Below are 18,204 nucleotides of genomic sequence, written 5' to 3'. Positions count from 1 at the left end.
CCCTCTCCCTCTGCCTCTCTCCCTCTCTCCCTCTCTCCCTCTCTGTCCTCTACACACACACACAGGCTAGTTTTCTTACATTTCTTTGTAAATGCCATTCACGTTGAGATGGCACTGTTCCTTCTTAAGCTAGAGTACTTGCACGGATTCCACACTGTTTTCCTAGTGTTCTGCCAGCATCTCTGGCTATAGACGGACCTTCTTCACACATCATCAATACTACTTTTTTTTTTTTTTGGTTTTTTTGCTGCCTTTGACCTAAGATTTTGGCTTTATCCACCTCATTGTCCTGTCCACCCTGCTCTGAGGTCTTATGAACAAACCATACGTATTAATCTAGACGATCCCTGGTCTTCTAATACTTTCCACTTTGCATAAACTCTCCTGCACACTCTACTGTATATACTTACTTTTTAATTAATTCCAGGCTGTCTTCCACAATTTAGTTTGAATGTCAACTCTCCTATCGAAACTCCACTTTTGCTGCTGAATTAAAAGCTAAAGTAATCTTCCAACTCCTGATCTTTGTATTTTATATTTGATAGACACATAAAATTATTTTCCCTGCTTTGTCAAAATTTGAGTGCCGTACAGGTTGACGCTAAAGCCTAGCCAGCCCCACCAGAGCCCTGTCCAGCCTACCTGCGCATCCCATGAGGAACAACTCCAGAGTGCAAGAGGAGTTACCGTATACACGGTTCCTTTGTCATTGTATGAATGCGCAAGATGTAGATTTTCACTGCAGACCTTTCACACCTTCCTGCTTAGCTTCCATTTAATAACTGTAAACAACTACCATCTCAACACTCTGCTTTTGCATTTAGCACTAGAGTAGCCCCCAGAACAAGGAGTAGGGAAATACAAAATTACTTAAATGTTTTATTACATTTTTATTCATCTGTTTTTTGCACATGTTCCACAGTGCATGTGTGGAGGTCAGAGGACAACTGGGGGAGTCAGTTCTCTCCATGTGGGTTCTGGGGATCCAGCAAGGTCCTCAGCCATGGTCTGAAGTGCCTTTAACCACTGAGACATCTTGCTAGCCCAGGCATCTTTAATGGTTATAAGATCATATTTGTTTGGTAATAACTTCTTACACACTGAAAGATATTAACTGAGAAATGATTTGGAGGAAAACACCATTGGCTCTATGTTTTTAAATACCTGCCTGCCCCATACTTCATCTTTGAACATGTGTTCCAAAATGTGTCGTCCTTTTTTATGATAGAAACACTTACTTTAATAACTCAGTCATTTTTAGTAACTCAAAGTATGACCCCCAAGGCAGTGGTCTTTTATTCCGACACTGTACCTTGTATAGTTTGTCTGCTTGCCTGTCTTTACTTCAGGTTGAGCTAGCACACACCTTGTAGGTTTTCATTACAGTTTCTTGTTTAAAACTCGTCTTACAGAACATGCAAAAATATAATGATCTGGGGCTAGAGAGATGGCTCAGTGGTTAAGAGCACTGGCCGTTCTTGCAGAAGACCCGGGTTCAAATCCCAGCACCTACATGGCAGCTAACAACTGTCTGTAACTCCAGTTTCAGGGGATCCAACGACCTCTTCTCTCCTCTCTGGGCATTGCATAACACGGGTACACTTACATGCATGCAGGCAATACACACATACACGTAAAATATCCGTTGCATTACACAACATGGTTACACTCACATACATGCAGGCAGTATAAATAAATAAATAAATAAAAAACAATAATAATAAAATAAAATACATAATGACCTGTGTGTTGGGTTGAGACTTTTATCCCAAAGGCTCTGTTATTTGCTGTTTCACAGATGTAATATGAAAAGGCCCCTGGAGCTGGTGGGCTTGTGCATCAGGTACAAACACTGACTGGGTAAGCTCGACAGCACAAGCTCAACCCCAGAACCCATGTAGAAGAACTAGATACACTAGATGCATTGGTATGCATATGTAATCCCAGCATTCCTGCAGGTGGGAAGCAAAGCTAGAATCATCCAGAAGCTCAAAGACTACCTAGCCTAGAGTACACATACAGAAAGAAGAAGAGCCCTGCCTCAAAAGAAGAGAACCTTCCCAAACCTGGTGCTGTGACCTGCACACAAACACCATAGACTACACATGCTAATACACACATGTATGTATCATGCACAAACACATGCATATTAAGTAAACAAATTTAAAGGCACCATTATTCCTGTGTTTACTGACTTTGAGCAATGCAAGACATTGTTGGAAGTTTTCTTATCAACCTTTGAATACTTAGATAAAATATTCTTTTATTATTGTATATGTGGAGTGTGTCTGTGTGTCTGTGCACATAGGCCACAGCATGTGTGTGGAGGTCAGAGGACAACTTTCTGGAGTTGACTCTGACCTTTTGTAATGAGATTTAGGGATTGAACTCAAGTCATCAGCCTTGTGTCAAGGCAAGTGTCTTCACCCACCAAACCACTGGTTGACCTGAAAAAACATTATTATAGAAGGTAAGTGGCTCCTGTACAAGGTTGCACACAGGCCTTGTTCATGCTAGAAGAGTGCTCTGCCACTGAGTTGTATTCCGAGCCCCTCCTTAGACTGTGTTCAGTACATTTAAGGTAAGTTATCAAGTTCCTTTGATAGGAGCTGGGCCATTTAGCTGCTTCCTTATCATTATTATTTCATCCAACAGCATTAATTCAAGTGTCTTATTGTAAAGTACAGCATCGTTGAAACAGAGTGAAAGTAATATTTTCACTACCTATAATTCCAGCACTCAGGAGAGGAGTGATTAGGAGCTGAACAGGCCAGCCTTGTCTACATAGTGAGTTCAAGGCCAACCTGGACTACTTGAGACCCTGTCTCTAACCACCACCACCACCACAAAAAAAAGATAAAATAAAACAAATGAAATATTGTTGCAGTCCTCAAGTTCCATTTAGTATACTAGAAAGGGACTAAGCTATATAAAACCCATTATTTATTTTACATTTACTACTTATGGCCAGGCGTGGTGGCGCATGCCTTTAATCCCAACACTTGGGGAGGCAGAGGCATGCAGATCTTTGCCAGGCTGGTCTACATAGTGAGTTCCAGGACAGCTGGGGCTACAAGGAGACCCTATCCCAAAAAGACAAAAAATAAATTTAAAACAAAAATGTATTGGGTGGTAAGGTGTGGTGGCACAAGCCTTTAATACTAGCACTCAGGAGGTAGAGGCAGGTGGATCTCTGTGAGTTCTAGGCCAGCATGGTCTAGGTAGCAAGTTCCAGGCCAGCCAGGGCTATACAGTAAGACCCTATCTCAGAAAACAAGAAATAATTATTTATTATTTTTATTTTATGTGTATGAGTGTATTGCCTGCATGTATGTGAGTGCACCCGTGTCATGCAATGCCACGGAGGTCAGAAGAGGGCTTCGGATTCCCCTATAACTGGAGTTAAGGACGGTTCATAGCCACCATGTAGGTGCTAAGAATCGAACTCAGGTCCTCTGCAAGAGCAGTCAGTGCTCCTTACGGCTGAACCATCTTCTTATTGATGATATGGCAATGCACAAATCATATGTGGTGTCAGCCCTCAAAGACTTCAGTTGCCATTAAGAGAAGGTGAATAAATACTTAAACATCACAGGTAAACTTAGAGATGTGAAAACAGCTGACACTTAACTGCAAAGGAGCAGGGTGAAGTAAGTTCAGCAGTAAAGGGTGAGTACGATGCTTAGGCTGCCTGCAAAGGTGCAGAGCACTGGAGCTGAGGGTATAGAAAACCAGGCGAGGGATGTAGTGGCACCACGGCTCTGAGGGCTCGGGAAAGACGGGCACTGCGCACCAGGAGATCAAACTGCTTGTTCTTTTATTTCTAAATGAGATCAGTTGGTTTTTCACAGTAGACTAAAGTAGCCAATTAACCTTGTCCCAAACTTTTAAGAATAAAGAGTGACACAATATGGAGGACCAAGTTATAACAGTCCTTTTTCTCGAAGCAGGATGGCTCCTAGCAGGCGGCCACCTTCAGTCTCTGGTCCTGCAGTTCCCCTTGCCTGCAGGGTGGCCTCTCTTGGTCTCCAGCGTGCCTGGTTGGTAGACGCTTCCACAGAGGCTCAGGAAAGATTCTTGTCTTTAGAAATAGGACTGTGATTTACTTTGGCAAATCTTGATATAACAACAGTCTAATTTTCCAAACCTACAAAATACACTGCAAATTCTTTTTACCCTCAGCCAGCAGCACACTTAGAGTATGAATTATGGTCTCTCAGGGATAATTGATCATTCAGATAATGTTAACTGGGTAGTTTCTAGAAAGCATATGACTTTGATATTTATTATGTGTGCACGTGTGTTATGTGTGTTTATATGTTATACGACACGTATGTGTGTATGTTTATGTGACACCTTTGGATTTAAACTTTACTTCATCTGACATGAATTCATCCTGTCTTGCTCCTGAACTACATTGAAACATCTGTCTACACACAATTCATGTGTGCATTCAGAGACTGATTGTTAAAGCAGAACATGAAACGTGAGTGAGTCGCTCTGCAAGTGCTGTCTAGGAACTCAAGGATCCTCTATAGGTAGTAGTACCAAGAGACAAGATGACTCTACGTATGTCTCTTACGGGCCTGTGCGTGCCTCGGTTTTTTTTTTTTTTTAATATATAATTTTTAATATTTTTAATTATTTAATAACCATATAATTAGAAGAAGAATTTCATTACATCAGCATTGACATATTCAATAACAATTTCCAGAGCTAAGATGCTTCTCTTTCAAAATTGGCTGTAAATTTTTAGGTTTATAGTTGAATTAATACAGTTATACAATATTGTACTCTGTATAAACCCTATAAGACATACAATTAAATGAGGTTTTAAACTTTGAAAAAGATCTCCATTTCATTATTAAAATACACAGTTTCATACAGAAAGATTCATTTTTAATACAATTGACACTAAGATGCATATGCATTTCTAATCTCTATATATCTGATTATTACTAGTCACAGTCGGTTACTTTCTGAGCTCCTGGCATCATCAGGTAGATTTCAATGGTAATGTTTTTCACATCTATTACTTATTAAGAAGCAAATTTTAATGCTTTGAAGAATTTTTTTTTATACACCCACTACCCAGGTAGCACCCTCCCATAGCCTCCCTCCCCCCACTAGAGCCCTTATACCCTGATATCCCTGATACTGTCTGCTGTGTTGTTGGCACCCCCAGCCATTCCCCACTAGTTGCCCTTCTGGTGAATCTAGTCAGCCTATCTAGAGGTCTTTGTTTTAGGAGGGTCAGCTGTTCCTCATCTAACGGTAATCAGTTGTCAATATTCCTTTGGATAAGATTGGGGTCTGCTCTTCAATTTCCCAGTTCTATGCTAGAAACTCTTATACTAAGTGAAGTAACACAGACTCAGAAAAAATCGACATATGTTCTCCCTCATATGTGGATCCTAGAACCAGACTCTGATAAATAAGTATGCAACCAGACATGACTACAGGAACCAGGAAAGTGGAAACAGGGAGGTAAAGGAAAAGAAATAACCTGAAAGAGAACAGTAGGAAACAGGTCTTAATAGGGCGATCTGGATAAAAATTGGGTTAGTAAGGGAGGGGGGAGGGAAGGGTATACAAGGAACCTAGGGGATAAAGGGAAAGAAGGAGCTCAAGAGAGGTAGGACCGTAGGAGAAGGGTGTTAGTAAGGGAGAAAGGGGGGAAATGGGGGCACCTTAAGTGGGAAAACCATGATCCAGGGTGAGACAATGTGAGAGATAAACAATGCCTAGCTAGCTTTGAAAATCAGAGGGAATCATATTACTCGTACAACCTACTGACAAATTATACATAGCAGGTCAAGAAATATATGTCTAGGTAAGGTTTATCTGAGAACACCTGGTCCAGTCTACAAAGAGGAGGGTCAACACAGAGGAATCATTTCCTCCATGCTTCCAAGCGAAGCCAACCATGGTTGAGCAGGACCTTTGACTTATCTTCACATAGGTGGAACTGGTAAAAGAAAGGAGCCAAGGGCTCCTCCCAAGCCCATGTGACCCCTGAGGAACAGATCCTCAAATGACCTTAAGAGTAAAAATAAATCAGTTTATCTGGACCAACTGTGTGGCCTTAAACACCCGAAAGGACAGTAGAATCAAAGATTAAAGGGGCCAGTATAATTTTATGAGTCCATATGTACAGCTAAAGGCTACATAACAAGCAACAATGCCAGATAGGTGATACCTTCTTTTGAGTTGTTGGCCAGGGTGGCCAAAGGGATTCCCAGATAGTAACCCAGTATTCCTCATCTTTAACCGAGAAGAAGCGCCAGTCAGCTTTCTTCTGTCGATGTGCTTTTTTTTCATCTTGGACCTCTGAAAATTCCTCTCACTGTTTCTATTAAGGTGTTACTTTGTCTTTGCCTGTGTGTAATTTTCACTGTAGAATTATTTGGCCATTCTTTCTGACCTTTGTTAAGTAATTAAAACTAGCCTTATGCTTATTTCCTCTTATAGGTTTAGAAACCCATGTTTAAATGCTTTTTTTTTTCCTTTCTGCCTTCGTGTGTGAGTTGCAGTTTGAGTACTACCATTGTTACCTATTTCTGTGGCGAGTTGACTCTGCCCTGTTAAATTCCCATCATAGTGCTTAGAACTGTCTTCACAGCTATGCATTTGCCTTCTTCATCCTCCACTTATTTATACTTTGGGCAGCTACATAAAATAAGATGGCTCAAGTTCCTTAGTCTGTGATTCCCATAAGGCTATAGCAGAAGTTCCCAGGGGAAACAGAAGCAAGAGCTGCTGCATAATTCTGCTGCAGACCTGTCAGTGAAGAGCCGTGTCCTCACTGCTTGCTGTGACTTCTCACTCAGCCCTTCTCTTTTCTCTCATTTCCTTGTGGAACAACAGTCACACTCCTGTCTTTTTCAACTCTTAAAGATAGCATATGCCACCAAGATCATCAGGCCTGATCTCTTCTTTATAAATGATTAAACTGCTTAAGAGAGCCGAAGGAACTTGCCTAAAACAACAGAGCTCCCAAGTGGCAGTATTGGAATTCTGATTTGTGCCTTGTCTTTTTCTTGATTTCAGTTGGAATGTTCTGTCAATTATTCCATGCTCTTTATTTTTATAGCATCTCAAGTTCTAGTTTTCAAGAAGTATAATAATGATCAGAGAGTTTGTAGTTTAGCCTTTTACAGAAACACTGGCAAGCCTACGGTGTGTATTCCTAGGAACTGGTATTATATTTGGTATCTAGTCCAGTGTTGTGTCATTATGTGTCTTCTGTGGGCCTATATTCTTTTAAATCTCATCATTACTGACTTTAATGTCTTTTAGATTCAATATTCCTGCAGTGTGCTACACAGTTCCTTTGGGAACTAGAATAAGTTATTAGAGCCCTGCAGATGTGTGTGGCAGCTGCATTCCATCATTGTCTCTTCCGTTGGTAGCCTAAGCCTCAGCTACTACACTGCAGAGGTGCTCAGACCTCCGGGGCCCATTAGATTTAACTTGTTTGCTGCATTGATATCTATATGTTAAGTGACAAGAGAGTTCAGGTTATTGAATAATTTAAGATTCAGCTCTAATTGGTTCATATGACCTGGAAAAGGCCATGGATGACACCAGGAGCATGCTGTGAATTTCTTATAAATAATTCATAAATTAGAAGATTCATTTGCCTGGATGTCTTGCTAAATGCAAAAGTTTGTAAGTTATAACTGATGATATCACACCTGTAAGTATTTAGATCATAATGCTGGAAAGTAATCTACCTTGATGATTTTCTAGCAAACCTTCCAGTGTAGGAGAGTTAACTGCACCAGGGAGAATGAACATTTATTTGGGAGGAGACTTCGGCAAATCGCACAGTGCAGCTGTTGCATTACGTGTTTTCTGTCAATTTGACTAGTCCATGTGTATAGTTGTTAAAATGCAGTATGCCTTTCTGTGCTTTATTCCTCACTACTCCAAAATGTTCTGTGAGATAGAGTGACCCCCACCCCCACACTCATACACAAAAGCATAAAATGGAGATTTCTCTTTTCATAAGCTGGTAAGAGAGAAAATGAGGAGGGATAATGCTTACCAAGATAGGAAAATGATGTGCCACCAAAAAGCACCAATCAGACCTGTTGATAGTACTGGCTAGTCCTACAGGTAAGACTTGTGCGTGCATGGAAGTGATTGTCTCCTAAACATCCAGAGTGAAGGAGTTTACTGCAATTTATTCCTACTCTTCTTGTTCGCAATTAGAGAGAGCATTCAGGTGTAAAAGTGATTCACAGAAACGCTGTGTGCATATGTTGACAGCATCTCAATTTAGGGTTTCTAACGCGAGAACATGGGAAACCCTGTTTGTGCATGCATTTACACACATGTACATCCATGTGTATATGATACTAGGTCATATCCTGAATGTTTATAATATAGTCATCATAGATAAAGGATCATAATAAAAAGGCATCTTAAAAATTTGGAAAAATTTTTAATTACATAAATTTATTAAGCTTCAGTAGTAGAAAATTCTTCATTGTATCCAAACTAAGTTTCTTATGTTTGTTGACTTTTTTTTTTACTTTATTGTGTGTGTATATGTACATGATATATGAGTGTGGGTGTTCATGTGTCATGGTGTGTTGTGTGGAGGTCAGAGGACAACTTTGTGAATAGGGATTTATTCCACGGCCTTGCACATACAGTGCAAATGTTCTGCTATTGAACTAGATCCCCGGCCCTAGAATTCTTTAATTCCTAGGACATTTAATATGATCACCAGGTTTAGTTGACAACACCAGGCTAGGTATAGCCAACTATATGGTTTTATACAACTCAGGTGCTTTGAATACTTTTTATATTATTATATGGTTATGGAAGAGACAAGAATATTTCAGGGGACAGAAAAATGTCATGTAACCTAAATGTCAGTGTCTACAAATAGAGTTTACTAGAACACAGCCACACACATTCATTCCTGTATTGTCTCTTCCTTTATTACCACAAAAACAGATCTGAGGTAGCAAAACCTCACGTGTTTACTCTCTGATCATTCATGCACAGAAAAATAGCCCTTAAGAAGTCAAAATGTAAACCTGCGCTCAGGTTGGAGATCTTGGGCCTTGCCTTGTGATTGCTTACTAGCAGTGTTAGTCTTGTGCTTTTATTTGTGTTTACTTTTTGGGGGGTATGGGGGTCTTTTTGATACAGGGTCTCCCTGTACCCCAGCTGTCCTGGAACTCACTATGTAGACCAGGCCTTGAACTCACAAAGATCTGCCTGCCTCTGCCTCTGGGATTAAAGGCGTGCATCACCAAGCCTGGCTTGTGTTTACTGTTTTTTATAATATAGAATTCCTCTTTTAAAAAAGGAGCGTGGCATAGTGGGCAGCTGGGTCATGCCTCACATGCCTGTGGTGTAAGCTTGGGAAAGTTGTATTTGATCACACCTCATTTTCTTATCTGTAAAACAGTAATTAAAATAACTGTCTTGAAGAGCTATTAAGAAATACATGTAAAACAATTGACACAGTACATTCTGAGTTCTGAATTAAGAACAGTCTAAGTGAAATTAAGGATATAGCTCAGTAGTAGTATGTGTGTATACCATACCAGAGATGCTTGGTTCAAATCCCAGTAACATGCACACATGCGTGCGCGCACACACACACACACACACACACACACACACACGCACGCACACGAATACCCTAAGTGACAGGTGTTCTGGGAGCATGTGATTATTTAGTGGTCATTAAATAGGACCATTTAGAGCCAGGTTCTCTCATCAGAAATAATTGGCACCAATTTCTTCCTTGTCTTCTGTGGCGGTTAATATTGTCAATGTCATGGGATCTAGAGTCACCTAGTAAACAAACTTCCTGGCATGGCTAGGAGGGATTATCTAGATTAAGTTAGTCTCTGGACATGCCTGAGAGGGAATAGCTAGATAAATCAGTTGGCATAAGAAAAGTTGTTTAGTGCAATGTCACATACTGAAAATGCAAAATTAAAAAATACAGTGAAGCAGGGTGTGGTAGGGCACACCTTTAATCCCAGCACTGGGGAGACAGAGGCAGGTGGATCTCTGTGAGATGGATAGCAAGTTCAGGATGGCCAGGAGACCCTGTCTCAAAAGAAAAAGTAAGATTTCTCTACATAACAGAATGGCTAAAAATAAAAATGTATGGCCAAGTGTTAGAATGTGAAGTATCTGAGGCTTTATACTTTGCTAAAGAGATATAAACTACAATGACCACATCAGTTTCTAATAAAGTTGATTATATACTTATCCTGTTTCCAGTAGAAGTAGCCACATCTTAAATACATACTTACAGGGTCATAGAAGCTTTGTTTATGAGAGCCCTACATGAGAAGCATCCTCTTACACATCAATAAGAGAAAAATAAATGTTATAATTATGCAGTGCATTACTGTGTAATGATAAAATAGTGAGTGTTGCCGGGCATGGTAGTGCACGCCTTTAATCCCAGCACTTGGGAGGCAGAGGCAAGTAGATCTCTTGTCTCCATAGCGAATCCAGGCCAGCTAGGGCTACAGGGAGACCCTGTCTCAAAAAGACCAAAAAATAAAAAAATAAATAAAAAATAGTGTTGATCTAAACAGCGTAGAAGAAGGAAAAAATGTATGTTGAACTTTTATATGCCATTGGCTAGAATGTAAATTACTGCAGCCCCTGTGGAATAGAGTGTAGAAGTTCCTTAAAATATTAAGGACAGGACTACCATATGATCCACCCACCTCCATTGGCTAGGATGTAAATTACTACAGCCCCTGTGGAATAGAGTGTAGAAGTTCCTTAAAATATCAAGGACAGGACTACCATATGATCCACCCACCTCCCTCCATGATTATGTTCCAGAGAAAATGAAGTCAACATACAAATGTGATGTCTGCCTGCCTCTGTTTATTGTGGTGCTTTTCACAATAGCTAAGATATAGAATTAGCCTACATGCCCATCAACAGGTGAATAGATAAAGAATAAATACATGTACAGGTGCTATGTGCAATAAATATTATTCAGCTATAAAGAAGAAAATACTGTCATTTGCAGGAAAATAGATGGAATTGAAGGACATCATGTTACACAACACAGAAAGACAAGTATTCTATGTTCTGTCTCATATGTGGAAACTAAAAGAAAAAGAGACAAATAAACCTGAAGGTAAAGGAGTGTGGTCACCGCCAGCGGCGGCCGCTCCTCTGTTCACATGGGTGCCGCTCCTTCATTCTCACGGGCATCGAGGCTGCTCCTCCGCTTGCCCTGGGCTGAGGCCGCTCTTCTGCTCGCCTGGTGCTGAGGCAGCTCTTTTGCTTGCCCTGTGCTGCCTCCTGTCACCACTGCTTCTGCCCAGTCCTCAGCCCCAGGGCTGGTGAGGAAACTGTCAGCAGAGCCGCATTCAGACACAGGAGACCAGGTTCAGTGACACAGGTCTGCTTTATTGCAGGAAGGCACAAGCTTATATAGGGGTAGTGGTCCAATCACAGCACAGCAAGTAGGATACCTTATTAGCATAACAGACTTAGCATCCTATTAGCATAACAGACAACGTCCTATCACAGAATAGAGGGTACAATGCCTCATTAGCATACTGGGTTTCAGATTACAGAGCCAGGATTCCTGGACCCTGACAGTTGCAATATCACCCTAGACTCAAGCCTGTCTCCTACAAAGGAAGAATTACAAAAGAATGATAATGGGGAGAGAAGAGGGTGCATGGTGGTAGATTGGTGGGTGGACATGATCAGTGCATAATGTATGCGTGCACACAGAACTATCGCAGAGATCTCATCAGTCTGTGTGATGGAATGTTCTGTGACTCGAGGATAAATGTGAAGCCTCATTGAAGCATACACCTAAGTTCTGTGCATCTTATTATAAAATTTGCCTCCATTTTATTTGAAAGTTTCATTTTAAACCTTTATACAGGCTGGTGAGCTAGTTCACCTGGTAAAGCCACTTTGTCACCAAAACTGATGACCTCAGTTGAATCCCCAGGACCCACATGGTAGAAGGAGAGAACTGACTCCAAAGTTTTCCTCTGATCTCTCCATGACTACCATGGCAACCACATATGAACTTGCACACATACACACACACTAAATACAGCCGTATGCAGGAGCAGTGACTAGGCATTTTCTGTTAGTTTAAGCCTTAAGTGAAGTTGTATTTGTCGATATCACATAGAAGGGTCTGGAAAGAAAAGCACCTCTATTCCATTCAGGCCTATTGTTATCTCCATGGGTCCCAGAGGCACTCACTGTCTTCATTCAGCTCCACCAATAAAACAGCTGAATTTCTTATATTTAGAACCTATTTGGGAGTTAGTTTTCTTTTTCTCTTCTTGATCTTTCTTAGTAGCACATGATTTGGCCTCATCTTAGGTTGGTTTTTTGTTTGGTTATTTCTTTGTTTAGACGTTGTCTTGCTATGTAGCCCTTGCTGGAGTAGAACCTGCTATGTAGCCCAAACTGGCTTTGAGCTTATGATCCCATCAAGTGGTGGGTTCTAATTTTCTTCAGTTACTTTGGCCAATAACTCAACTTGAGTTTTTCCATTAACATGATATGGTCATCTCATGCTTATTGAGAATGCAGTGTGAATTAGCTGAAGTGCTCCCTACATAGAGATAAATACAGCCCCTTCCATCAAAAGTTGTTGAGTATCATTTTCAGTTCGTGCGAAGTAAATTGGTGAGATGTTTGCCCCTTCTGCTAGAGATCTCAGTATCCAGCCATTCTGTCCAGAACAGATGGTTATGTCAACTGTTTATGAGTTAGTTTCATTTAAAAAGATGTGGTAGACTGAATAGGAGAGAGAGAGAGAGAGAGAGAGAGAGAGAGAGAGAGAGAGGAGAGAGAGACTATGTCCTAAATCCTACAACTAAGCGATACTAATTTCTGTGACACATGGATCCTGGAAGGCTCCCCTGTAATCCAAATGGTTCTTGCAAGAATGAAAAAAAAAATCAGAGCACAGGACAGTGTGATAGCAGAAGCTGGAGTGATGCGCCTTAAGTATGGAAGAAAGGCCTCAAACTAAGCAATACAGATGGATGGTCACTAGATGCTTAAAAACAGCAAAACAAGGAAACTGGTGCTCTCCCCAGAACCTCCCAAAGGACCCCGCCCTGAAAATACCTAGACTTTAGCTCAGTGAGATGGATTTCTGATTTCTGACATCTAGAACCTTGGAGAATACATTTGTGTTGTTGTATTCCACAGAATTTGTGGCAACTTGTTATAGCAGCAGTAGGAAACTAATGTAGAAATTTCAATACACGAGTTTACTGAGAAAGGCTTACTTCTCTCACAGCCTGAGCAAATAAGCTTCCTTCACTGTGCAAATCACTGTCCATGAGAGTGAAAGATTGTTTCAGTGAGTATGTTTTGAGCTACCCATGCCATTAACATACACTAGCACCTTGTATCTTTCTACGTGAGAATCTATTAATGGATTCATGAGCTCTTCTTCACCAAGTACTGTATTCTCCTTTGGAGCCCTAACCGTGGGAATTCCAAGTTGTGTTTTCCATTCCATTCCTAACATTAGCTATGACACTCCAATTACACACCACACTTCAAATAATTACACATAGGTGATGGAAATCTGTGAACAGGGTATAGTGTGTAGGAGCTAAAGATCAACGGAAAGAGTGGATGCAGTCAGCCTGGGCCAAAGAGCTGCTGTAGGTGGGCTGGTTCAGGTACCAGGTTAAGAGCAAACCTCGGAGATACTGAGCTGAGGGATCCAGGCAACTCTGAAATTGATGATGTCAGTGGCAGAAAGAATCAGACTGAGCTGAGTCAGGGAACAGTGAGAAGTGTGTCTCCTGGGCAGAGGCCATGACAGATACACTGGAGTGGCCCATGGCAAAGTGACAGATTGGCATGCATGCTGCAGATTGAGGGGCTCACCTATTGTGGGATTCTGTGGTTGGATCATTCATTGGTCTGGTGTGTCTAATAAGCTTACAGGTAGTAATTTTTTTATTATCACAAATAAGTCACTTACCAATCTGTGCCTTATGGTGCTGGGCAGGTAGATAGTAGTTGTTTATGAACAAGATGCCAAGTCATTCTGCCTCAGCGCCCAAATTGAGCACCTCTGGACAAGCTGTTGCTATATACAAATAGAATAACTTGGGGCAAGGAGTAGCCAGAAAGCTGCTGCTCTATGCAATATGGGCAGAGGACTAGGAGGAGGTTTTGCTTGCTTGGTTAGTGTTAATGTTCAATAGGCTGTGGCCCCTGGACTGACTTGGATAGAGATAGGAAATGGTGAGGAAGTAAAAGACAACAGGCCTTTAAATGAAAGCCTTAGGGAAGAGGAAGGTACAAGAAGAGGCTGCACTGGGCATTTCACGGATCTTCCTCCTTCCTGGTGATTAGTGCTTTCTTGTCTTGTCTCTCAGTAAGTCCAGGTTGGGAAATTTGTTTTTTTCCTGAGGTAGATGACTTGTTCCTTTCAGCCTTTGTGCTAAAAGTTATACTCTGGCTTCCCAATGGAAGCAATAGCTACTAGGAATAAGGTGTTTCTGAACAGCCCATCTTTTTAGCTAATTAATTGGGACTTGGTAGCTCTCATATGCTGTGTCCAAGATCTAACTTGAAGGGAGATTTCTGACTGTAGAAGTCTAATATACCCATGGAAGAGTCTAATCTTTACTAGGCCCATTTTCACAATAAGACTCTTTCCTATCAAACCCATTTGATTAAGATTCTTATGGACTAATTTTCCTTATTATTATTTTGCTAATCCCAAGTAGTATTCACATTCATGAGGAAACTGCTCATGTGTAACATTCAGCATTTTCATGAAACTAGAATATTTCCATTTTAATAATTCCATCTAAATTCCAACTTGAAATTTAGATACACCAAGTTTCTGAAATGTACTAGGAGGAAAACCTGCTTACTTGTACTAAATTAAAGAGGTTCAGATCTAAGCTTATACCAGCTCCATCTTCTAAGGCAAAGGTCAAAAGTCAGATGGATGGAGATATTCCATGGTCTAGACCAGTGATTTTCAAAGTGATACCAGATCAACATCAGCATCCCCCGGAAATCTTAAAAATGCAAATGAGCTGACTGTTCCAGAAGAGTTGGAACTCTAGGGATGAAGCCTGCCTTTCCTATTAACAAGCCCTTCAGGTAATTCTGATACTTGCTCAACTCTGAGAGTCATTGACATAGACGAAGTTGTACTCTCCCTGATAGAACAGACTTACAGTTGAAATGTTGGGAAAGCTTCCTCTATTGACCTGTCAGCTAGAATTTACAACTGCTTTCTTTCTGCCTGAGTTTATCAAACTATAACCACTTGGATGCTTTAATTCAAATATCATTTATATTTGTAGCTGATATTAAATATGTTTGTATTTAAATAACTGCTTTTTATTAGAATTATGTTTTACTGAAAGTGGCTGGTTTTATCTGTGTTCTGTAAAGATATTTATAAAAAACTCATCTAGCATTTGCTGTTCAATATAATATGAAATGTTTTATATCAAGTCTAATTCTGTGTAATGACCACTCAAAGGGTATTTAAGGTGGCTGCATGGACTTCTTGGCTCAGTATTCAAACATAAACATTTTTAGATATTAATATTTGATGTGTTTGCATCTTCTTTAAAAAGTTGATTTTATGCAGTCTTTGTGATTTGCAACTCCTGAAATCACCAAAGATTTGCTTAACACTATTCTTCTAATCTGTATATAGATTTGCTGAAAGTAGGTTGTTTGAAAACGGATGTGGCTTTGTGGTGCATGTGTCGCTATGGTAATACTATCAGGACACTATCATCTAATTTCTAAGAAAAGGAAGTAAGAGTTTTGTTGTAGCGAACGTATAACATTGGTTTCTGAAAAGCCAAACAATAAAACTTGTTTTTCTTTGTTTCTTTGTAGACAACAAACAGGAAAAACACTCTTCAGTCTTCTTTGGTGGACCTAGATGGTTCCTACTTGAGTGTAGCCAAACCACAAACCTCCTGTCAAACCAAGGAAAGGCCAAAGTCTACAAACCAGGACTCCGCCTCAGAACCTGTTAGGGCATTCAGGAATAATTCTTTGAAACCAATAGCAGTTCATCAACCCAAAAAGAGTTTAGAGAGAATGCCATCTCCAGGGAGGAAACCAACAGACACAGCCCCTGGAGAGAAAGCTCCACCAGAAGAGTTAACAATAAAGAAATGTCCACCCCTGCAGCCTGCTCCATCAAATCAGTGTTGTCCTAGATGTTCTGAAAGTGAAGACCATGTTCATGAGAGCCATCATCCTGCAGACATGGCCCCTCAGTATTCCAGGGAATATCCAGAATCTTGCAGTCATTGTGGGCCTTCTTGGACATCTCTCACACACGGTAGAGGGATACTGCAGCCTAGTGGCATTGATCTCAAAACAAAACTCTCAGAAGATCGAAGGCAGCAACTGATGCTTCAGAAAATGGAACTAGAAATTGAAAGGGAACGTCTTCAGCATCTGTTGGCCCAGCAGGAGACCCTGCTTCTCCTCAAACAGCAGCAGCTGCACCAGTCTCGATTAGATTACAACTGGTGAGTCCTGCCTGTTCGTTCAGCAGTGTCTGTAGGTCAGAGCTTTGTCGTGGTAACCTTTACAAGCCTCTGTTCTCAGAGCTTCTACCCTTCTCCACTTTACTCCTTTAAGAGAGGCTCTCACTGAACTGGAAGCTGAATGTTTCAGCTTGACTGACTGGCCATTGAGCTCCCAGGGACCAATGGCCTCCACCCCCATGGATGCTGGGGTTATAGGCATATATAGCTGTGCCCATCTGAGGATTTGAACTCAGGTCCTCACATGTGTGCAGCAAACTGTTCACAGGACAGTCTTCCCAGGCCCAGGGACAGCTTCTCTTGGATTCAAAGATCATGTACTTTGCCATTTCACATCACCATGGAGAATATTAGGTTTTAAGGTAAATCATAACATTTCAGGGTGTGGAATCAAATTGTGAAAAAGTTTGATTAGTTACACTCGTTCTACATTCATGTCTGCCTACCATAGTTTGAAACATTGCAAATCATGGGAACCATTTACATTTAATCCTTACTGCCTAAGAACAAGTTCTAATGAGCTTAACCACTTTTAAACTTTTTGTTTTTATTTTTTTTCCTATTAAAAATGCATTTTATGCCGAAGTACTATTTTTAAAGTTGTCATCATGTATATTCATTATACAAGGTACTGTGTCACATAAGGACATTTTTATATTAGTATCTGTTGTGAGCTGAGCGTATTCTCCTATACCCTCCCCTTGTGTTGTTTAGTTTTCTTGGTGCTGGGACTGAGACCCAGGACCTTGTGCCAGGGAGGCAAGTATTCTACCATTTAGAAACATCCCCAACCCCAGACTGTTCTTCCTTTAATACTTAGCTCCTTAGAACAGTGTTTCAAAAGCAAAATTGCCATTCTGATAATATATACTATTCAATATGTTTCTGCATTCAGACTCATAAAGTTTGCTGTTTTAATGTATTTAAGAAAATGATTAGCAAAGCAGACCTACTTGTATTTAACATCATAAAATGTGATGTACTCTTAAAAATAATGCACACACGTTTTCCTACGGTGAAGCTTCTGTTCCTTGTTACCTTCCGCCCCATCGTATAGATTCTTATGAGATCCACGTCTCGTGTCAGCACAGTCACTGCGGTTTTTACTTACACATTTTGCTTAGTGTGGTAGTGTTCAAATTCTGATTTATTTGAAAGTTCCATTCTGATGTTTTTCCTTCTGTTTAATACCTACTTTCTTGGAACCAGAAGGTATCTTTCTTTTTCTCTTCCCTACAAAATTCAGTAAAGCTATATCACCATAATCAGTTGGTCATAATCATTGTTGAATCATATAATATAATCAGTTGGTCATAATCATTGGTGAAACCGAGAGGCTTTTAATGTAAGTGAAAATGAAGCAATAAGAATGTTACCAAAGTGTGAATGATTGCTTTATTTTTATGACCTCAGCCTTTAATCCTCTACTTTGTATAGTTAAGAATCATTTATTGAATGCTTATGATTGTGAGGAATAGTTTTAGGTGGCTAGGATTAAAAAAAATTAATCAAATGTGGTCTTTATTTTGAAGAGGGCACACAGTCTATTGGGAAGAACAAATAATTTTAGACTAGGTATCATGTCCATTTGTATAGTTGTATTCAAATAATGCTGCATAATGATTTTTAAAAAGCCTGTATTGTTTCTCTA

The 18,204-nt window shown here is 40.3% G+C and overlaps 1 protein-coding gene across 4 annotated transcripts in view; it reads left to right on the top strand.

The window, feature by feature from the left end:
• Positions 1–18,204, top strand: part of Kiaa1328 (KIAA1328 ortholog) — a 335,550-nt gene that overhangs the window by 149,849 nt on the left and 167,497 nt on the right. For all 4 annotated transcript variants that reach the window (XM_029563282.1, XM_008832505.3, XM_008832506.3 and 1 more), the window contains one exon: positions 15,889–16,535. In XM_029563282.1, coding sequence (XP_029419142.1) covers positions 15,889–16,535 — 647 coding nt within the window. The remainder of the gene's footprint in view (positions 1–15,888; positions 16,536–18,204) is intronic.

This window comes from Nannospalax galili, unplaced genomic scaffold, assembly GCF_000622305.1.
Source record: "Nannospalax galili isolate Female #2095 unplaced genomic scaffold, S.galili_v1.0 scaffold15, whole genome shotgun sequence".
In the NCBI taxonomy this organism is placed as follows: domain Eukaryota; kingdom Metazoa; phylum Chordata; class Mammalia; order Rodentia; family Spalacidae; genus Nannospalax; species Nannospalax galili.
This window is presented reverse-complemented; position numbering and strand designations above follow the sequence as displayed.